The sequence below is a fragment of the Sebastes umbrosus genome, chromosome 10 (assembly GCF_015220745.1).
Source record: "Sebastes umbrosus isolate fSebUmb1 chromosome 10, fSebUmb1.pri, whole genome shotgun sequence".
NCBI lineage: Eukaryota > Metazoa > Chordata > Actinopteri > Perciformes > Sebastidae > Sebastes > Sebastes umbrosus.
In genome coordinates, this window is record NC_051278.1 from 27,017,806 (window position 1) to 27,041,523 (window position 23,718).

At 39.5% G+C, this 23,718-nt stretch overlaps 1 protein-coding gene across 3 annotated transcripts in view; it reads left to right on the forward strand.

Annotated features, from left to right (window-relative positions):
* wu:fc17b08 (ligand-dependent corepressor) overlaps positions 1-23,466 on the forward strand; it is a 32,807-nt gene extending 9,341 nt beyond the window's left edge. For 2 of the 3 annotated variants that reach the window (XM_037781854.1, XM_037781855.1), the window contains exons 2-7: positions 3,961-4,026; positions 5,136-5,215; positions 5,398-5,530; positions 6,721-7,041; positions 7,168-7,267; positions 16,547-23,466. In XM_037781854.1, coding sequence (XP_037637782.1) covers positions 3,961-4,026; positions 5,136-5,215; positions 5,398-5,530; positions 6,721-7,041; positions 7,168-7,267; positions 16,547-21,569 — 5,723 coding nt within the window. In that variant the 3' untranslated portion in view covers positions 21,570-23,466. Of the gene's footprint in view, positions 1-3,960; positions 4,027-5,135; positions 5,216-5,397; positions 5,531-6,720; positions 7,042-7,167; positions 7,268-9,279; positions 16,371-16,546 lie in introns of those variants that run through there. The other variant, XM_037781856.1, reaches the window with a different exon arrangement.
* The last annotated feature ends 252 nt before the right edge of the window (positions 23,467-23,718 follow it).

Genomic DNA, 23,718 nt, shown 5'->3' on the forward strand with positions numbered 1-23,718 from the left:
ACTCCAGCCTCTAACTTTCTCTTGAAGCCTGTTAGCGATCTGTTGATTTGTGTACAGACACACACATTGGGAACAAAATACAAGTAATGCCAGCAATAAGCAGTAAAGAGGGTTTTTATCACGCTCTATGTTAAATTCACAGGGATGTGCAACATAGGTAAAGGTTAGGATTTAAAGAGATTAAGCTGATCGTAGATCAGTGGGATTTTTCTTTCTGAGTGCTGATTGGAAGGGTGGCGCATTCTCCTAATCACTCCTCTCATCCTTTTTCTGATTGGCTAGACTGTCCCCACTAGAGGCGTGCGCTAGAAAAGTAAAATGGACGCTTGTGCACTGTATGTAGTGTGTTCCTCATCCATGGTACTATTCTTGTTAGTGGTCACACATGCTGTTTTCTATTTTTTGAGTCATATTGCTCAGCCAAATGCCATCATGTTTTCTATTACGCGTGTGGAATGTGTCTGTGTACGCATCCCCCAATTGTAATATGTATAGAGGCATGCATGCACCTGCTGTCCGCATCCTTCTTAGAGTACATTGTTGCTCACTGTAACATAAGCACCATGAAAAGAACTCCTAGAAAGTTTCATGGTTTGTGGCTGATGCTTAAAATGTGTCATTTATCAAGTCATAATCCCAAACATAGCTGCTCAGTTTCACAAAAGTGATTGGTCTCCTCTTTATGCTCCACTTTGTTATTGACAAAACGATAATATAAATGTTTGTTGAGATGTATAGGTACTGCAAATTATTGTACATTGCAGCCCTGTTCAACACTATTAACCAAATTAACTCATAAAGTGAGTGTAGGTTCTTAAAAATGAAATGTCATCAGTTGTACCAATACCAACCTTAAAAGATTGAATTGTAAAGGCAATTCATTTTTATCTGATCTTGTGTTGTCTTTTATTCTTTTTGTTGGAGTGTAGCAGCATCTGAAGTTTTGATGGTCTGCAAAATCAAACCGCACAAAAAACCTATAGCCTTAAATTTAAGCAGCGTAGCGTAAATAACTCTAAAAATCTCACTTGACCAAGAGGAATTTCACTCCTGTCGACATGTTTCCTGCATGGAAAAACTTGGTTGAAAGCCAGTCTCTTGGCTAGGTTTTTCAGGTGCATAAGCATAACATAGTCTTATCTTGTTATCTTTACCTGTAGCCAAGCCACCCTCAGACAAATTAAAGGTTAGGTATGTAAAAATTAGGGCTGAAGCGTATTTTCTCTTCCTTAAAAGTAAACTCCAGCACAGTTAAATCATGTCTTAATAATGGTCCCTAGTCAAAGGAGAGTTATGGGAAAAATAAACAGCATTGTTGTATGAATGAAAAGAGAACAGCATTTAACATTAATACTGCACTTAAAAAGATATGGTCATGAGTTATGGTTTGTTCATGTATATTCATACAATAAATTTAAATGTATTATTCAAAATGAACCAGTAGCATCAGTGATGTCAGCTTCTTTTTTTATTATTATTCCCCATTTCATGATTAAAAGGGGGAATGCATTTTGAGTAACCATTTTTTTTTTGTAGCTAAAATGTTGCTGCTTTTGTCTCCAGAACAAAGTTGATTTAATTTTTTTAATGTTATTTCATTCAGCGTATATCTGTGAGAGTTAAGCTGTGCCTTCACTCAGCTATAAATTGCCTGGAGGCAAGTCACAGTATGTATTTGGAGTAAATAAAAAACAAGCTAACAAGGGTTGGAAATAGCAAAATGGTCTTGAATCATCATTCTCCTCATATAGAGCAAAATGACTGACAGAACGAGTAACTATCTCAGTAAATATTTCAGTAAAAAAAGATATGCACTAACAATTCTTGACTTAAGACTTGTTAATGCAGTCATTTTTGTACTGGATGAAGTTTGCTAGCCTCATTAACCTGATATCTTTGTCCTGACTGTCATTTTCATTAGTCCTTGATATGTTTTAATATAATTAGGTGTTGCGCCCGGTGGCAAATAATACCGTATTACTTTTTTCTTTTTCTCATTATCTCTTTGTACCTCTATACCCCATGCTTGTTATTGTATCTGGGGGCTGATGACTATACACCAAACCAGATATGTTTAGTAGAAGCTCAATGGTAGCTTAATTCCCTCTTCAGTAATTATTTTGTGAATGTTCCTTCAAACAGGAAATACACCTGAAAAGCTGAACATTATGGTGTTATTTCTGTGGGTAACATATGGCGACCGTAATTAAGTGTAGGGCATTCAATACAGTGACGTGTTGGTGTGTGTTGGAGTTTCTATTCTGTTTATAGTGCATTTTAACTGTGGCCATTATTCCGTTTTTATACACTCATTTATTTTGTAGAGCATGCATGACAGCTATGCACGCTATCAATATTTTATCCTTTGCACATGTAGGCAGCTCGCTCCTCTAAATTTAAGTTGCTGGTTTTGTTTTGAGTGAAGAGGTTCTTTTCATCACTACAACACAATATGCTCTGCCAGTAGGAATGTGTTAATATTGCCTCAAAGTCATGGTTTACACTATGACGCATTTTTAAATGCCCCAAACTGAATTCCTGAAGAGTAGTTTGATGTCATGGTGCTGCTCTGTCAAACGAAAGTGGATGACCTACTTTTCTCTCCCTGCCTCTGAAATATTTCAGAAACAGGATTGGATAGCTTCAGCTGAAGTCCTGTGCACTAACCCAGAAACAGACTCACGCTGCAGCTATAGGCAAGGCTGTGTTTCACCACTTCACCCCCCTCCTTCCCTCCCCTCCCCTCTTTATGTTTGGCTGCTGAAAAGTGGGTGGGAATTTGTAGGGAAGCAGAGCGAGGGCATTTTAACAGATGACAGCTTTTATTGAATTCACTGTGAGTTTAGGAAGAGAGTGGATGGTAAGGGCTGATTTTCTCACTTATCTGTGAAGACATACTGTAAGTAGGCCTTCATTATTATGTGTTAGATGACCAATTCAACACATTTGGAAAATTTAACTTGTGACATTAATTTTAATATAGGTCTAGATACTTTTAATTTTCAACTCAACAAATATATGTGTGTTTTGCATAGCCTTTTAATAACATAACATCTGTTTTTTTGTGTCAGAATGGTTTGATTCATGACTTTTTGGTCTGTTAATACCTAACACATTTGGAATAGCACTCATTCAAGATCCAGTTCTGTAGACAGATGTTACCTCTGACCTCTTTAGCGCTTGATTTAATGCATGCAGTGGTTTTGGATTGGTTACTCTGACCCTGCGGCAGTGAGCAGACTTTGCATATTGTGTTAATGCACTGTTAAGCGAAGTCCTATGCAGCATAACACACTGACTATATCTTTCAAACAGCTGGGACTGTACTGTAAGATACCACCATCTCATCAGTAATGCATATAAGATTTTTCCATAACCAGTATATGTGATATAATATGTTTTGCTAGCGTTTTGTAAGTGGCTTAAGTCACTGTGAAGATTTGGCTTTGGTAGAATTCCCGATCTGCCACATAGTATATGATACTTTGACACCACGTTCTTGTTTCTGGATGTTTCTTTTTAACGTTGCAGCATGCAGTCACTCCCAACTCTGTAGGTGCTTTAGTTGCCTGGCAACAGGAGGATGGAGTGCATGTATTTACTGTAGAAGTAAAAACCTGGGTGAAAGCTGATAATGTGTGTTTTAACAGAAGCAGGTGGTTGCTTACAGGGCTTGTCAAGATGAAACAGAAAGGCAAAGACAAGCCTGGGTGAATGGATAAGACATTATCACGTGAAGTGTCAGTGACGTACAGTAGACCGGGCTCTAACTAACAAATTAATTTGGGCCCTTGGGCGGATATGGTTGTCTTAAACAGTGATTCATTTTGAGTCTCTGTTCTGCTGCTGTTGGTTTCAGCACGAAGCCTCAATTAGGAGTATATCTTAAAAATTGCTATGTCAAAATGTATATGCCCAGTTTGCAACTGCATATTTATTGATTTTCATGACTCTCCTCAGGTTTCGAGAGCATTCTCGAGGGTCTGTTTGCTCCAGAGCTGGTAGAAGACCTAAAATTATTTAAAGGTAAGAATCTCCTCTCATTTTCATTATGATAATAGTGGCCATGGTCGTCATACAAGTGTGTGAATGACTTATGAATTAGAATTTTGTTAAGCATAATCTGTTATCTGGTCATTATGACAATGCTGCTGCATTGTACCATCTGGTACCCCTCTACATTCACTCGACAAGACAGCCCCTCTGGCTGCAGAAGAGAAGATGCCTTGTGTTCCTACAAAGTTGGTGTTTTGGATGGCGTGGGGCCAGTGTAAAAGTCCACAGTGTCCTAGGGACATTTTTACAATGCATGATGTTAGTGAGACAATATAGGGCATTATTTGGGTTTTCATTACATTTGCAGAGAGAGGACTGTCAAAGTATAAGTAGACTTTTGACGAAAGCAGTTGGGGCCGAAGGCTGTTGATAATTATGTTGAACTGAATCTGACGTACTCCTGATTCAGTCGGTCTCAGTAAAAAAAAAATCAAAACACTTTCATTATGGCCCACTCATTCATACATTTCTGTCATTGAGCCATTGAGTTGTGCTCTGAAGAATATTTCATTTTGAATACATTATAGTTTTCAAACAGAACCGTTTTTATGATGCATCCTACATGCTGCTGGTTGTTATGTTGGTGATAATGCAGAAAGAGACAGAACCTTAAAACAAAATGTACTATGTGCAGGCATTGGAAGAACTGATATTATTTCTGTGATTTGATTTTTTATAATATGAAATATCCATAAAATATGTCAGGGGTCGTGAGTTTACTCAATGATAAAAAAAGGGTCCCTTAAGAAAAAAGGATGGGAACAACTGGGCTAGACGTAAGCAATGACCGCAGCCTGACCATCCTATGAGAGATGGACACTTATAAAATGTTTACAGCACCACATCCTCCTCTTACTCTGATGAAGACATTCTTTAAGTCGAAACATTTGTTGCTGCATCTTATTAAAAGCTCTTACATAACCATGTACCAATCCCCTCTCAGCTGTCCTGCCTGTTGTGGCGGTACTGGTCTGAGCTTTAAGATTGCTAAAAATACACATTGTATAGAAAAAACTAAAGAACAACGACTTTGTCACACAATTGTATTTCATTGCCCGTCATCTGTTTTGTGTCCATAGACTTTGAGCCTACAGCAGTGTCTGACTGGTCATTTGATGAAAACTGTCTGTTCTGCTGTTTGAGACGAGACAAAGTAAAGGTAAGTTTTCTCTTTCTTTCTTTACATTTTGTTGGTGTCTTTCAGAATTTCATTCAGTTGTAAATCAGTCTGAAGTGAATAAAACTGAATAAAGAAATTATTCCATGTATTATTCAGTATATACAGTATGTATCCTGTTTAATTTTGAATACCGTTGACTTAACAGTTTTGTCATTTGACAGGAACACTTAATTGGCTTAAGCGACGAGGGGCTTGAAGATACAGCCAAACCTCTCCTGGTTAAAGATCAGACCGCAATCAGCAGACTAGAGAAACAAGCCGAGGAATTTCTCAATGCAGTCCTCTGCAGAAAAGGTGAGTCTTCATGTTCCAGTGACGGAGTGGGCTTAGTGCAACAGTATTTTGAATTGTTATGATACTAATGTGCTTAGTACAACCTGTACCTGCCTGCAAACAAGATGGCGTACATACATGAATTAAAATAGCTGCAACGACATCATTATGTATGTTTTATTGGGGTTGTTTCAGGGTTCTATCTTATGGACGTCCAGATGTCCCGGGGCCGTTAAAAATAGGATCGGGGAGGATGAAAATTAATTTTGGGATGAATTAGGGATGAGAGTTGAAAGAAAAATACCCTGCTAACGTTACAATGAACGCTGATGAAAATGACTGCATGTTTTGTGTAGCACACAGTTCTTATTAAACCTCATTGTCAACATAAACACACACCCTTAGCACATATTGCCGGCCTCTGACCTCACGTCAGCCGCAGCAGCAACGAGGAATTCCACCCAAGTCAGTGAGGTGAACTTGCAATTATGTTAACGTTACCAGTTAGCTAATATTAGACTGTTAATGCTCGTTAACCAGTCAGCAGCTGACATTTGCATTTGCAGTGAGTGGGCTGATGATGTGCTAACTATGAGGAGTCAAAACAGCTCAAATCATGTTACTAATGTTAACCACTTATTTACTTGCTTACTCCTCTTTGTCCCCTACGGGCAATAAGGCTGCAATGAGATCTCCATCCCATTTTGTCTGTGGCAACATGCTGCGCCTCGCCCCTTGACAAGTGCATCTTGTCCAGCAGCTCCTCCAACTTTAAGACGCACAAGCTAGCAGGGCTGGTTCTAGCTTTTTGGGGGCCCTATTCAAAATCTTGTTTTTTGACCAAATGCTACTTTTTACCCATAAGAATTTTTTTTTAATTTAACTTAGCTGCATTGCTAACATCAAAATTAAAACAATCATGCAAATTATATATAACAAACCAATAAAATGTCTTATTAAAATGAAAAACAATGTTTTGAATAAATTATAAATGTATGAACAAAAATAAACATCTCTTTTGCTTTTTTATTGATGTTTAACCAATGATAATGTAGAAAAACAAAAGTTTTAAATTCGGGAAGGTCCACATTCAGAGCCCTGGGTTGTTTTGCAGGTCTGGTACCAATCCTGTTTACCAACGATCAATCACTTGTAGCTCAGTAAAGGAATGCAGATTTAACAGTTTTTACCTCATATTTATTTCTTTTCAGATGTGCCAAATTTCTCGGACCCACACATTCCAGTAGTGGCTCGAGAGATCCTTCAGAAAATGATCCGACAGTTTGCTGCCGAATATACCTCAAAAACCAGCTCCCCTCAGGACAGTGGCTCTGATTCCCAGCCTTGCTCTGACCAAAGCCTGCCGACCCCACCCTTGCTCTCAGGGGCTCCTCCCCCCACCAGCCCTGCTGCCACCCTGGCTGGGCCTGCACACAACCAGAACCCCGTCCTCAGCAAGCTCCTCATGGCTGACCAGGATGCTCCTCTTGACCTCACCATCAAGAGGCCCCTGGCTGTGCCTAGTGAACAAGGTAGTTAAACACATCTGTAACAGGGCAGCTTATTCATGACTCCGCTAGTGCGCTGGTGAGAGGCCAGTCTGAACTTAACATTGAAACTAAATGGAGTTTTTATCTACCTTTTTTTTTTTTAAACAGATGGAGTTCTTGACTTGTCTATCAAAAAGAATCGCCATAGCAGCAGCAGCCTGCCTGTCTGTAGTCCCTGCTTTTCTCCAGCCACATCCACGCTCAAAGGGTAAGATGAGTTTCTTTTTTTTGTCTCTTTAGTCTACGGTCTTTAAGCAGTAATGTTTTTGAGGATAAGTTACATTGCAGTTTAGACAAAATACAAAATAAATATGTGTAGTACCATCGATTCATGGGCATTAGCTGAGGCCGGAAATTTGAGTCCTGAAATTGGAGATCACTCAGCCAGTTGGTGGCTTGATGAAAATGAACAGCAACAAACAGGGTTGTGCTAACAGAAGTGTTTTTTCGCCACAAAGAAACATGGGAACGGGTTTTACCAACTGCAACAGAAGGAAATCCTTCGTCTGCTGCTTGATTCTGCTTTTAAACCTCACTCCAGTGCGTCCTTGTTGATGCAGTTTGTATCATGCTGCCACTCAGAATAAATGACCTTGCAGACCTAAAACTGCCTGGTCCTCATTTTGTTGTCTGGCAGGTCACTGGTATCGCCAGCTAGGATCTGAATGGGCAGCATCTTGTTAGTTTGTGAGCTACTGTGGCTTAAAAGGTTTCTGTTAGCTCGGCCTCGTTTTTGTTCATTATTGTCTGGCAAGGCATCGGCTGGCCTGATGATGATTTACTACAAGACTAATATTCATCTTGCAACACCCTTTGTAACAAAAGTCCTCCTTGAGCACCGAGGCCCTGCACAAATGAAGTAGATAGTAAATATACATCTTTATTTTAACAGAATCCTTAGAGATTCAAGCGATTCACATTTATGTAGTTGTAGAGGTGTTTAAATTAATTCTTTCACATTTACCCGTCATGATCCTCTCCCAAGGAAAGATCGCATTCAGTTGTTCTAATCACAAAAAGTAAGCAAGGCCTGTGCGTCTATTACTATGCTGGTAACACGAATAGTTTTCATATCATACATGCTTCAGATAAACATGATTCTGCAGAGCATAGTCACTCATACCAGGTATTAGAAAATCATACATTTCCTCTGATGTCATTCATGCAAATCAGAGGGCTATATTTCAAATTTAAATTGCATTCTCTTTCGCAATTTTATCGTATTCTTAGTTGAATCAAACATTTGCGGCAATATCTTAAATTAAATAGGAATTATTTTATTTTGTGGTTTTGTTCAGTTTTGTTTTTTCTTGAGAGCGAAGCCTCTTGATACTGTTATACCCATCTGGCCTTGAATGTGCCTATAATAAAAATTTTATAGGGATTAATTAAGCACCAGTGGCTTTGCATGCTCCTCTTCAGCTGCTTTGAGAGCTGATATGATCTAAAAACGATGATCATTCCTAGCAGAATAAAGCCGGCTCTGATTTCCATCTTACTTTGAATATGTAATACAACATGCACACTGTTCTTAGTTTGAAGGTAGTCCTTAGTTAATTCAATTTTGTTCTTGGAAGAAATAAATTATTTTTTTTAATTAATTTTGATCTATCTGATTATATACATATACATTTTTTTCCCTTTATGTGATCACACTTCAATTAGTCAGTTACACACAACCCTCTACTGGCTTACTCTTTTATTTCTGCGCTTGTTCAGTGGTAACGTCACACACAAAATGTCAAGAGCTTTATTTGCATTAGTCATTTTGTATGACATAGTTAGCGTGCCCTGCTTAACAGCTACGTGCCAAGCTGCCTTATTGTAATGACAAATAATGCCTCCTTCTGGCTATGCTTTTTGAGCCAATACCTTATATGTACTCCAATAAATGCCTTTTTCTTTGCTTTTGTTTTTATTGTTTCTTTGCCCTTTCTTTTCTTTTTGTTTCTTATTTCTTATGTTGATTGTTAACACAATTTGCATCATCACAGCAAACAAATAAAAAATTGTCAAACTTGAGCCTTTTTTTGTTCCTTAAAAGTCACTTACACAAACACAGTCAGTTTTTTTTTAAAAGATAGTGATGTTACCAAAGCAAGGTCATATAATAAAGGAGTGGCCAACATCCTCCCCTCCCCAACCCATCCTCCTTTAGAAAAGAGAAAAAAAGGCACTGTGCAAGCTCTGCTTACACCCAATTTCCTTCCATCCAATCAGGCGATCCTTGAGAGCGGGCGGGCAGGTCGGGCTGTTTATGAGGAGCCTACAGGATGGGAGGAGGAGGGAGAATATCGGCCACTCCAACCGTTATAAGGCTTCCTCATCTCTTGCATACTCGCTGCACATCAAAGAGGAGCCCGATCTGGAGAGCGACCCAGAGTCACCTCTCAGCCACAGCTCCAGACCTACTGACCTTTTCAAAAATGGATCGGCTTCCTGGAATTCAAAAAGTCATTTTGGGGCCCTCCTCAAACTCAAAACCAACAGCGAGGCTAGCGAGCACCTAAAAGACATACCCAGGTTGTTGGAAGCTGCTGGACTTTGGACAAAGGCACTTGACTATGAGAAAGGAAACCTCCAGGAGGCCTGCAGGGATCACAGCCTCTCCCTTTCTCATTCATCATCTTTTGACCTCAAGATTCCCCAGGTGCGAGTTTTGGCAACAGACGCATCTTGGGATTCCCTGTCCAACGTATATTCGGGATCAGCTTGTGAGAACGGTCTGGGAAAGGCACTTCGTTCCATTCTACCTCGGCAGATCCAGAAAAAGAGCAGTGGAGGTTTTAGTAGCTCAGGTTCAGAGAAGGAATACTGGCCTCACGACACTGACCGCAAAGCCTCGCGGGGAAGCTTTTCTTTGGATTCAGAGTCAGACAAGCAGCCTAGGAAGAAACGTGGGCGATATCGACAGTACAACACTGACCTGCTTGAAGAGGCTATTGAGGTGGTGATGGGCGGGAAAATGAGCGTGTCTAAAGCCCAAACCATCTATGGCATTCCACACAGCACCCTGGAATACAAAGTCAAAGAGCGACTGGGGACCTTGAAGCATCCACCCAAAAAGAAACTGAAGCTGATAAAGGTAGAGGAACAGGGTGTTTCTCGGTCCCCAGAGAGGAAGGAAAACTCCCAGCATATTGTTTCTGAGAAAAGAGAGAGTGCATCTGAAGAGAACGGGAATGATTTCAATGATGGAAGCCTCTCATCAAATGAGTGATATAACCGTAAAGTACTAATAATGATGTACTTTTTAACCGGACAGATTTTGCATTTGCAAGACAGTGGTAGACTTGTTTTCCCATAAAACCGTAATAGTTATAACATTTAAATCGAAATACCCATATTTATTATTAACCTATTTGATGTTCCCCCTCACGTTTGGGCAGTAATACATAAATATGTTATGACCATCTATCTTAAACACTCAAAGTGTCTCCTTGCCCTACATATTATGCCTGGAAGACATTCTTGCTAATTAAGAAATTGAATATACTACAATATATTATCGATGATTTTCAGTTTATTTATTTAGCGTATGTTTTGAAAGAAATCATTCCTGGCTCTATAAATGTATTCTTTACACGCAGAGCCAAATTGAATCATGTCTAAGGAAGTGGCGCCCCTCTGTGTCTTCTCTCAGTACTGTTCAGAGCACTTATGTGAATATATAGTTACTGCGTATGTAGGCTCTTATGGATGAAAGTGACGGTCTCTGTCACTGTTTTGCAAATGCACTTCTATGACTGAAATAGACACTGGAGATGTAAGAAAAAAACCAGTATGTCCAAACACTATTCTATTCAGAGTATGTATTAATTCCAAACACTATATCCAAAATATTTATTTATTGTTCTTGTCTGTTGGAATAGCATGGTGTGTTGTTCAGAATTTTACTTTTACTTTCCTCTTGAATCCAAATTAAGTTTATCTTCACAAGCATGACACGTTTGTGCCACCTATATTTTTTTTCTGTATGTTTTTATGTCTTATATGAATGGGTTTATCTTTTTCATTGCCTTCACTGCACTCAGGATAAATTCCGATTGGGATGCAGTACTTGTCAAAGAAAATGTCCCTATCAGATAATTGATCACTGTACACACATAAATATACCTCAGTTACAGAATCATTGCCTCATGCAAGTCACCTCACGGGGAAGGGTAACATGCCCAAATCCCCTTTTTTGAGGCAACATTTCAGGATGTCTTACTGACAAGTATGTGTGTCCTACTCCCCGATGACTTCACAACCTACCTTAACTAGTTATCCGTAGCATTTCAGTGCCAGGGTAAGCCTTCAGAGCATTTCAGTTCTATGTGATTCAGGGCTCATCTTTTTCAGAGTTCAGGTATTATCTCTGGGAACGCCTTTTCTCTAAGACACGAGAAAGGGCATCATTTTTCTTTTCCTATTTACGATGTATGTACGTATTATACATCTACCGTACAAACATACACATCTTGTTTTCGCCCATGGCACATGATAAAGAACTGTCTCTTCAGGTCTAATAACACTCGCCTGGTTTGTGAGAATGATACTCATCACGTTATCGTGACTTAATTATTCACCGTCACAAATAGTGCACTAGCTAAACTCTTGGTATAACTCCTAACTCTCTAAAATACATTCAGGTATATTTTAAAATGTCTACTTCAGGTTAACAAGAAAATAAGATCAGTCCTGTGTTCATGCGAGTCTAAATAAAATCTAGGAGCAGCTTTGTCCTTTTTAGAAGCTCTTAGCTCATAAAGTCATTATTTTATAAAAACAGAACTTTTATCAAGCAATATCAGCAGACCGAGCCTAACGTACTGGCTGACTGTGCTAGCTCCATAACATTTGCTAGCCAAGTTAGCCAACGCGTTAGCTGCTGTTACAATCATGCCTCAATCCACACCCACCTATTTCTGAAGTTACCATGGCAAAATTCAATGAAAATAAATGTATCGTCCCCGTGAAGAGGAAAAGTGATAATGCATCTCTTGGCTGTCGTTTTCATACTTGGCTTGAATTATTGAACATAAAATACCATCTCGGGCTGCATTGCGTTGCACTTAAATTTGATTAACCTTATTTGATCAGATTACCAGTTTCAGACATGTCCAGGCTTACTGTGATCATTGTTTGAAACTGTGTGGATCATAGTTTGCAAGATAGATTTGTAGCTATTTTTTTTTTTAACTGAACAAAAAAAAGCAAAAGAAAACAGGATGTTGAAGCCAGCCACACAAGTGTTTGTGTGTGTGCGTTAACACTTTCCTTTCCTCAATTTCCTTGAGATATTTCTGTGTTAAGTGGCTATACAAAAGCTCAGGTTGATGCCATTTCCTTAAATTGAATACCACACAGAAGGTTGGGTCATGGAGCTGTCACTAAATGTAAAGATTCAGGTTAAAAACCTTTAGATCAGGCCTGTCCCCTGTTGCCATTACCAGCAATTTTCATTGAATTTTTGCCCAGTGGACTCGGCAGAGGGAACTCTATGTTTTTGACTCTGCCTCCTCCGTTATTTTGCTCTATCAGGACTCCTCATTGTGCATTATCGCTTATACCTCAGGACACTCCAGAATATGGGATCATGGCCCATTATTCTTTTTATCAGGTTGATGCACAGCTCTAACAAATCTTGGTTATTGTTTTTTTTTGCAAATTCTGCAGGATTTTAAATGTACACAATGTTGCTTAGATGAACGTGGATGTTTTGATAAAAGAAATGATTCCTTCACAAGCATTTAACTCAGATATTATATTTGCAGGCATATATTACATACAATTGCCTAGATTGTAAACATTTTTAAACGAGAGTTGGTCGTAACATAGTTCAGGGACTTGCACACTTTTATGTTAATAGCACTGTAACGATAATATAACTTTATGTTAGATGGTAAACCTACTGACTAACTTGTTTGGTTTCTCTTATTCTTAGTTCTATTTGTATGCTCTGAATGCAGGGATTCTTTAGTTGATTTTTTTTTTGTATGGTTTGCATTTCCTCTCACTTTAAAGTAAAAATCGTCATTATTTTGTAACCGTTTAACCACTCTAAATTGCATATAGTTTTCATATAAATACACAAAACTTCTGAATAACTTTGGCTCGGTTGAAAAATTAAAACAAAGCAGTTGCTTCAAGTACGCATGTACGATTAAGTAAAGCCTCTTAGCTGATTCGCTTTCATTGAGTAATTATTCCTGCATCGACAATCATCCAGCATTACTCAAAAGCCACACTTTATTTCCTCATTCAGAGTGTTAAATGCATTTTAATTAATATATTAAAGAAATACAAGCGCTTTGGGTGTACTGACAGGTAAAACAGGTTTTTGCGCTCCTCATGTCTATTGTAGCAAATCTAATGGTCGACTACCTCATCTGGAAACCCATATCACAGTCTACTGTTCTCATAGCTGTTTTATGTAGCAATTTCTCATGTACACAACGCAGTTTATTGTAAACTTATTTTGAGTAAAGGTGAATAGTTTACACAAAGAGCTGTCATAAGTTATATAAGACAGTAGAAAATCTGTCAAAGTTCAAACGTATGTAAATATTCCCGTGTATCCTTGTAGTTATTCGCACCCTGATCTATTTAATATTTTCTTTGTCTCAATACTTTTTTCTTTTCGGGGTGGGGATGTTGTTCAGACAGTTGTGACAAAAGCATTTTTTATTATCTCCTGCTTTGGAGAAACCTTTTTGTTCCAAAAGTGGGGTAAGGGTTTACGTCCCCTTACATACCTACTCAAACTGATATGTTTGGAATTATTTTGTTAATGCAGTCTTTATTAATCAATATTTATGAAATAATTATTTTATCAATTAAATAACCATGAATGTAAATGGCTTTAATCAAACAAAAAGTTATTCACATAAGTGTTTATAGACATAAGTAGATATTGCTTAAAAGGTATATTTAACTGTCTTGCATAATAGATGTGAAGGGATAACATTTAAGATTGTCCCACTTTATTCTGACACAAGTTGGGTGTCTTCTGCTTGGTAAATATAATGTATGAGGACAAAAGTCTAAAATGACTAAAGAGTATCCCTGTCCATAAAAAAAATATATGTACAGATTCTGTATATTTGATTTAACATTAACAATGTATACAGGAATGACACTGGGTATATTTTGCATGATTGGACTAAATCATATGTGTCAGTGGAAAGTTAGTTGTATATGGTGAAGTTTATCTTTGAGGATGTTTTATTGAAAATACTGGAGTGTTGGTGTGTTTACCGTCAAGTCAACTATGTATCAAGTAGATTAACTGTGAACGTGAAATATCCCCAAACCAGCTCAAAATCTGGTTAATGGTTCACTGAAGATGTATGATATAGTAGTTCGTAATTGCCATTATTTATTTATATCCCTAATGTGCAATATATGAACATCGTGGATGAGTTAACACGGCTATGTTTGTGTGCTTGTGAAATATTGTGGAAATGAGTTTGGTTTGCTTCTGCTTGTTAGATTGGTTATTTAATTCCTCTTGAAGAAAAAGGCATGTACTTTTTGTCAGTTCCTTACTGCAATGCTAAGTGAAACAGAGAGCGAAACCCTCAGGGATAAAAAAAACACTTACCACTCGTTATTCAGGTACTCCACTTTACTCCTTAGATCTTGCAAACAGGGATGTGAAGTCAATGAGCTTAGCAAAAAAATTGGTCAGGTTCCAGTTCCAGCAAATGTTATTTTTTTAATCTCTAAAATTTATTTTCTAATCTCTAAAAGTTACATTTGAGATATTTGGCATGCTGTACAAATCATTTTGTGTTCGGAGCCAAAAAAACATAGTACATCCTTTCACTGTTTTATTGTTTTTATAATTTGTTACACAATGAATGTCAATATTACCTAAGTGCAGGTAAGATGTTGACCAATGGGTATTTAATTAACAAGTTACTTTCCAGATCAGTGCCTCAAGCAGCACATATTTAATTAAAAGAAACAAAAACTTAATGTAACATCCTAAAACTGCATTTCTGAAGATTTCAACAAAAAGTCCTAAAACTCTTCTCACGTACTATGTTCATTCACGCCTTCCACTTCAAAGGTTGTATTGTGAACTTTGCGATTTAAAGCTGAAATCCACAATGTTTTTTTAATCACTATTCTATTTGTTTGTCCATGTATCTAGTGGAGTATACTCACACTAAAACAGACACACTTGTTGTCAATTTGACTATTCTATAAGGTAATAATAAAAATCCAAATATCACATTGCCACTTTGCTATAGAGCTGGGAACTAGCACTGAGTAGTGGCTACATAGCAAGTGTAACACTAGATATCCCACTATCTTTGCTTTAGCGAAGGTGACTACCCTGTGAAACATTTAAGATTTCAGTTTTACTTTGTCAAAATGAAAATATTAGTAGCATGGGATTTGGCAATGCAGCAGTTATAGTTGGATACAAATATATTGTTAGTTTGTAATTATCTGTTTTAAAACAAATATTAGACGATGCTCAACAGAGCTTTTTCTGACTACATGTTCATCTTGCATTTGCCAGCACCTCTTGCCCAGCAGCACACGCTGTGGGCAAAGCTATTTCTCTTTTTCACTACTCAGCATAGCCTTGTGACATGTCACCTCAGGAATCTAGATGTGGTTTCATTTGTCTGTTCATTTTCTTGTAAAAAGACCACAGTGACTCCTGGGATGTTTTTCTTTTTCCTTTTTTGTTTTTACAAAGAAAATGACCTTTTCAGAGATATAAGATTAATATATATTTTGTCATAATGTGATGGTACAAATGCTCCGAAGCTCTTGGAGGATTTTGTAATAGACCTACCTCACTGAAAAAAACGTAAGCCAGAAATACAGAAACATGGTCCCCCCCCCCCAGTTGACTTATTACATTAGATTTGCATTGGCACAAACAAAACCTCACAGGTATTAGAATAACTAACTTTGCATATGTTCAGTCGCGCTTGATTTTTCTTGTACTAGTTAATTTGTCTTAAGTTGTTGAGCACTTGTATCTAAATGTCACCCTTTGCACTAGTTATTAAACACATGAGAAACTTCACAGAAACTATGTACTCTGTATTTCCCCCTAATGTATTTGCTCTTTCAAGTGATAAACATGTGTTTGACTTGTTTTAATCAAAGTGGGCCACCATTACTAAATGTCTTGTGCATGTGTAAGATTTTCTTGATGTATACTGTAACAAAAGGCACCACTGTGCAAAGAAGAAAAATGTAATAGCTGTAACAATGTAATTGGTCAAGTTCACTGGATGAAAGATTCACTTTTAATCACCTATTCTTCTAATAAATATGCAATGATAAACATTGTTAAACACTTGTGAATTATTTCACACAAACATTTAGCTCCACCACTTTGTGACAACTTTATTAGGGAGATGAAGGGACATTTTTCAAAATAAGTGTAATAATCACATACCATTCCATAGTATGAACCAATGCTTCTTCTTGATGTGTAATTATATCTATTTTGTTCTTTTCTCCCTTCCAGTGAGTCTCACGACTTGCCTATTGCAAAGGTAAAAGACCTGCAGTCCACCTCCACGCTGGAGCAGTTCATGGCCAAACTCTGTCCCCACCATCAGAGACAGATTGTAGATGCCATAGGTTTTCTACAGACAGAGGTAAAAGCACTGACATCTTCCAACACACAGCAAGCCTCTAAATCTACCTCTGGGATCCAGGGGACTCCTTGTTCCACCGCAAAATCCAACGCAGTCACCCCTGAGAAGTCATGCCATGACCTAAGGTTTCCCAGTGAATCCACTCCTAAGTCAGAAGTCCAGGATATGTCCCTTTCTATTCCAAGCAGCTGTGCAATGAAACAAGTTCCAGAGGATTCGGTGTCACCGAAAACATCTGCTGGCCCTGCTTTGGATCTCCGCAGCCCTGGGTCAGGGAGTAATCAGGCTTTGGTCACTCCCACTGCTAATCCAGTGGATGCAGAGAACAACCGTAATGGTGATCATGCTCCTCTTAAGATGAAAATCATGACCAGCAATGTTGCTGCCGGTAAGAAGTTGTCATGTGTGCTCAACGCCTCTCTTTCATCTCAATCTGACACTTTGGAGGATAGACAGGGTAACGCAAATTCATTCAACAGAACAGAGACTCATAGTGCCAGACTCAGCTCCTCTGTGAAAAGACACAATCAGAATAGTCACACACATCAAGTCAGGCAGAGAGATACTCTTGGGTATGCCAAAGATAATCCAGCAAATCTGTTTTCAGTCCACATGACCATTCCTTCAGATTCTCCGAGGACCGCTAGGAAGACCATCAGGCCATCGTCTGATCATCGGATCAGAGACTCGGCTTTTAGGGGAATGGCTGACCCTGATCTTGGCCACTGTGACATTGTTTTTATTGACAAACCAATTACAGAGTGTTTTAAGGAACAGCGGCGCAGAATGCTTCCACGCCGCAATGCTAGAAAAAGCACCAGAGGACATATGTATTCAGATGAAATCTGGGAGTTAAAAACAGTTCGTACATTGGCTGGGAGGGGCAACTGTCGTAACCCAATGCCAGAGCTGATCACATTGGTCACTCCAAAACAAGTGCTGTCGAAGCCTGAAGGTGTACCACCTGTGGATATACATTTTGCTGGAGCATGCAGGGAGACAATGAATCAACAAATGTCCACAGAAGAGTCAGATGAGAGTGTGATACCAGGAACAGGAGATATGGTGGAGGTAGCAGCCAGCGATGAAACTAGTCAAACAGATCAGTGTCAGAGCAAGGGGCAGACTGCTCCTTCGTCTCCGATAAGGTCCCCAACAGAAAACAAAGAAACCGATATGAACACAAATGTAGAACAGGAAAAGACTGGAGATACATGGATGACGATAACAGGAAGTGAAGAAAGTGTTGCTCAGGCTCCATTTGAAGCAGAAAAAGATAACGAGCCTGAGCCTCAAGAGGACATACGTGAAAGCAATGAGCAAATAGTCACAGAAACAGTAGTGGAACCATTAGAGGATATAACCATAGAAGAAGATGAGCCCCAGCAACCGTCAGATAAACTGCACACCAGTGAGCCTATTCTCCTGCAGAATAGCGCCCCATCACCAGTGGCTCAAACTGAGGAAGGAATAGAGGAAAATAAAAGGGAGAAAATACAAGATGACCAACCGCAGGAACTTCAACCAGAGACACAGATACAATATGACAATGTGGAAGTGACAGAAAAGTCCAACACCACCGGTTCGGCAGAGGAGCCGATGGTGACAGACCGAGAAATTCAAACATCTGAAGCAGTTGACAGTGTTATGCCTTCAGAGACAGAAGGTGATAATGACGATGATGTGTCTTCAAAGACACTTGATGCGCTCTTGAAGGAATTACCCCCTTGGCGTAGAAAAAAAGGTGCTGCAGTTTCGCTGCCAAAGCAGTTAAAAAAAACAGAAGCGGTGGTAGTTGGTTTTGTCAATGGTAGACCCGTTTCGGCCTCTGACAGAAGTCTGCGTCGTAGATCAAGTAACAGCAGCACATCACCTAGTAAAACCCCGGTGAAATCTAGTCAGAATGTCCCCAACAAGACTCCTGTTGATTCAACTATTGAAAACAAAATGATGGAGAAAGATCTACCTGAAACGGACATAGCTGTAAAATCGAATGAGACTACTCCTGTTATTCAGCAGGTGGAAGAACCATCCTCTGCCACACCATTGTCTGCAGAACCATCCTCTGCCACATTATCGTCTGCAGAACCATCCTCTGCCACACTATCGTCTGCAGAACCATCCACTGCCACACTATCGTCTGCAGAACCATCCTCTGCCACACTATCGTCTGCAGAACCATCCTCTGCCACACTATTGTCTGCAGAACCATCCTCTGCCACACTATCGTCTGCAGAATCATCCACTGCCACACTATCGTCTGCAGAACCATCCACTGCCACACTATCGTCTGCAGAACCATCCACTGCCACACTATTGTCTGCAGAACCATCCTCTGCAGAACAATCCTCTACCACACCATCAAGCCCAACATCTAAATTTCCCCCAAGGACCAAACCAAGCCGGAAACAAAAGAGAGTCCAGAGAGATCAGGATAGTTTGCCTGTCTTCTCTGATCAGCGGCAACTTAGATCAGCCAGCCAGAGGCCGGCTGGAACTCCAGTATCACCTCCCAAATCAAATGCTGTCACTTCCATTTCATCTCCAAAACCTACAGCTACCCATGCTCTTCCATCTACAGAGCACCTCCCCTCCTCCCCCCTTCCGTCTTCGCTTCCTGTTACTTCTCCTCCAATCAGGTCATCTTCCTCTGCAGCCTCTGAACAGTGCCAACAGCACACAGTCCTAGAGACAACTGTGGAATCAAACACTGAAAACACTCAGCCAGTAGAGACAACCTCTGAAGAAACACAAAAAAACGAAGAAGAAAATAGATCACAGGCCAAACAGAAACTACAGTCTAAAAAGGCTTTGGTAGACAACGGTAAGAGTGAGGAACAGCAACTTAGCGGTGAGGTAACAAGTCCATTAGAGAGTCCTGTTAAGACTGAAATCCAAACACAGATTATGCCATTAAGAAGTAAGCGGGTTCTCCAAAAGGAGGCAGAAGCGGGTGATGTTGCTTTGCCGCAGAAGCCAAATGTAGCATCTTTAGGAGGCAAGTCTGCAAGTGGAGATGATAGCAGTTCTTCCGTATCAGACAAACCCACAAGAATGCCATTAAGGAGTGAGAGCAGTAAGGCTGAAATGTCCCACCAGCCTGTTACCCAGTCATCACCAGTGGACAACAAGAAATTGGCTTTGAGATCACAAAAATTGGTGGTGCCCTCTACCAGTGCTCTTACTGTAGCTGGAAGACAGAGTGATGCAGCTTCCCCTATCAGAACAATTACAGAAAAAGTAACCAAAGCTCAGGTGAAGCCCCCTCCAGTTTCTGTTGCGTCTGTGTTGCCCCACAGCTCAGCCATGCCTGTCACTACACCAAGATCTGAGCCCCCAAAACAAACTAACAAATTCTTGGAGAATCTGACTGGAGAAGACAACCAACAGCTAATTTCAAATCTGAACATTAAGTATGATAAAATGCAAAAAGGCTGGGTGCAATTGGACAAAGAGGGTCAGCCAGTAACAAAATACAAAAACAAAGCAGACAGACAGGCAGCTATATGGAAAAGTAAACGCAGGGCACGGAAATCAAAGTCTTCAGAGCACCAGAAATACTCACCAGTCCAAATGCTCTTCATGAAAGGTTTTAATCTCACCAGTATTTGTCGCTGGTTCCTTGACACAACAGAAACAAAGTCCCTTGTCATCGTCAAGAAGGTGAATACACGTCTTCCGTCAGAAACTCAGCTGTGCTTCCACAGCTCTTCCAGTGCTTCAGGGACTTCTCAGGGGGTATTTCCGAGCCTACAGGCAGAGCGCTTAAAGAAACATTTGAAAAAGTTTGCCATTGCCTCTCCTGTGAAGAGCAACCCCAAGAGTCAGAAACTGATTGCTAAAGCACTGGAGCAAGAAGCAAATGCAGTCAAAGGGAAAGAAAGACGAGAACTTCCGAATACTACTCCGACTTTGACCATGTCACACTCCTCTGCCAAAGCCTGTGGACAGATGGTTGAATCTCAGAAATCCTCTGGTAAATCAAAGAATCCAGCTAGTGCAAGGATCCTGAGGAAATACTCTAATATCCGAGAGAAGATGCAGGTTCAGCAAACCAACGTTAGACTCAAAGAGGCCTCAAAAACCTTAAAAACTAACAATATGAAAAGACTGGCCACCAAAAAGTCTGCCGCGAAGTCAAATTTGAAACCATCTCTGAAGGCAAAAAAATCACCCCTACCTATCGGTAAACAAATGAAAGCATCTGCAGCAAAAATGGAAAGAAGGAAAACATTGGTCGGCAAAAAAACTACAAAGCATCCCGTTCAACAGAGGGCAGTCAAGGCTCAGAGCAGCAGTAAAGCTTCAAAAAATGCAACTAAAAAAGACAAATTGCCAAAGAGATGTTCACAACGACTAGGCTCTCCTAAAATATCTGACCATAACCCTGTCGACACATCTAAAAGCAAGGTGGACAATAAAAAGCAAATAGAAGCAGAGAAGGTAGAGGTGGAAAAACCCGCTGTGAATAAAGTGAGTGCTGCAAAAGTCCAAACGAAGGGTTCTACGCAAAGTACTGTCGCTGAAATCAAAGGTACGGAGAGCGCTGTTGAAATCCCGCAGCACAGCATGGATGTCAAGGCTCCGACCTCACCTGACCAGGTACTAACAAGATCCCAGAGAAAAATGGAGGCGGCAGTCCCTTTGAGTGGGAGCCCCAGTCCTGCTCCAAAAAGGGCCAAAAAGTCCAAGACAACACAAAATGCATCTCCAAAACCAGTCAGGAAAAGTGAGGTACCCACGCTGACGAGGAGAGGGGCTTTAAAGTCTCTTGCAAAGACAAGGCATGCGGCCTCGTTGCCACGCAGTGTGACAAAATCTGCAACCAAGAGAGCAAGGGAGCTTTTAGAGACCCCGGCTAAGCGCACCAGGACATCACTCTCAAAATGAAATGCACCTGCAGAGAGAAAGAGAGATGATCTTTATTAAGAGGATTTTGTGATTTTTTTTTTTTTTTTAATCTGGAATATATTCAGAAGGACCAGAAGTATCTATTTTCTACCCTCACCAAACTCTTCAGAGGACACCTTTTTCAGTAGGCAAATATGTGAAGAAGGAACAGATTTTGAAAGTCATTTATGCTTTTGTAAAGCTTCAGTGTGAAAATACGAATGTGATGGATTATTCGCGGAGCATTTGCTCTGTGTTCAGGGACTACAGACAAGTCCTACATGAGGTCTAGCAGATGTAGTTGCTGTTTGGCTTGCTGTTTCAGCACTCTACGACACGGCTGGAGATAGCAACAGCCTATCAAACCTCATTTTAAAAGTTGGGATAACAAACATTAAATTCACTCACCATCCTGTTTTGCTTATTTTTTTTTTTGCCATTTTGTATATAATTATTGTTTTAGATGATAGCATGCCCTGCATTTACTGTTCGGAGAGCTTGCTACGAGAAGGGAGATCAGCTTTTGAATACGTTTTTTACTTGCAGAAGTAGGCAGTTTGCATCTCCTGCCTGTCTTCCAATCACAACATTGTGAATATGTGACTGTTGTGACCCGGTGCCTTATTTATGAAGTGTAAAGTAATAGAATGTGTTGCTAAATGTGAAAAGTCCTGTCCTTTTTAGTTTTAACAACTTTAAATTCCTGGAGAGGCAGTCAACATTCATTTGCTTCACAGAGTGTGCGCAAACAGTTTCCGTTCCACGCAGTATGTGCCTCGTGCATCATCTGTAAATTCTTATCTTGACTGAGGCAGATTTTTTCTGATTTACTTTTACCTGACAGGTTTATTTTTATATTCCCATTTTCCCAGAGCATTAACTTAATATTGTTCTTACTGTAGTTGTAGTAGATGTTAAAGCAAATACAAGTCTGAATTGTTAAAACAGACAGGTGTGCTCTGTATGTGTCATGACAAACGTTTGTATTTTTATGTTGTTTTGGGTCCATTTTCATCACTGTGTTCCTCCGCAGTCACTTCTGACCATTGCACCCATTGTTATCCGCTCATAATAGTGACTTCACTTTGAGTATTTTACCTGCTTTGGCATGTGTTAAGTCTTGTTCATGTGGAGTCAGTTTTAGCAACTGTTGCGTTAGAGCTGTTGCCCTCCTAGAACTGTAACCCAGAACTATATTTATGCCCGAGCTTCAAACTCATTCAAGATGTATGCACATTTAGTGCCCGTCAAAAAGCTGTAGTGAAAAAACCTCTGAGATGACTTTGGGGTATCGGCTTGTGTATCACAAAAATATTTCATAACAACAAAAGGCCTGAGATGTATGTATATTTGATTGGTTAATATGAATGAAGTTTATGGCCTCTTTAACAACGTGATTATACACAAGTTGGATATTACATTTTTTGGGGTAGCCTAGTCACACGTCTGAGTTGGTATGTATCCATGTATGGTGCAGTTTTAGGTTATTATTTTTTATTATTGTCTGGCAGATGTTCTCAAAATGTTAAGTTTCTTAACTTCCACTAGTAACTTACATTAGTGTATTGTCAATTGTCATTTTTAGCACAGTGTTATTTGTTTTATTATGTTCATTTCTCTTTAGAGGGTAAATCATCTGTAAATGCAAGACATGACTGTCATGTTTTTATTGTTATTTAAGAACTCCATGTAGGCTATTGAATTTAGCAGATCTAAAACAGCCCACCAAATATCAGACTTGAACATGTTTATTCTTTACAGTTGCTATTTAAAGATTTTGATTTTGTATATTAGAAAGAAATAACTGCTTTATTTGTGGTAATCCCAAGAATGATACATCTTAATGTTAAGAACTTTGTATTTTTGCTGCAGTTGATAAAAAGATGTTGGAATTTTATCTTTGTTTCTTGGTTCATTTTTTACCAGTATTTTAATGTTATTTTACCGGACAAAGTTGCTTGAAATGAACTAGGTTGTACTTTTAAAAATGTTTATACCCGTCCTGAAAGGCCACAGTTGTAGGCAGAGCGAAAAGTGTTAAGGTTAAAACCCTGCCAATTGTCTCACCTTCACACACCTGACCAATCACTGTGTGAAAGTGTAACTGCTCGTTCAAAGATCCGATAAAAAACTAATTTGGAGCTTACTG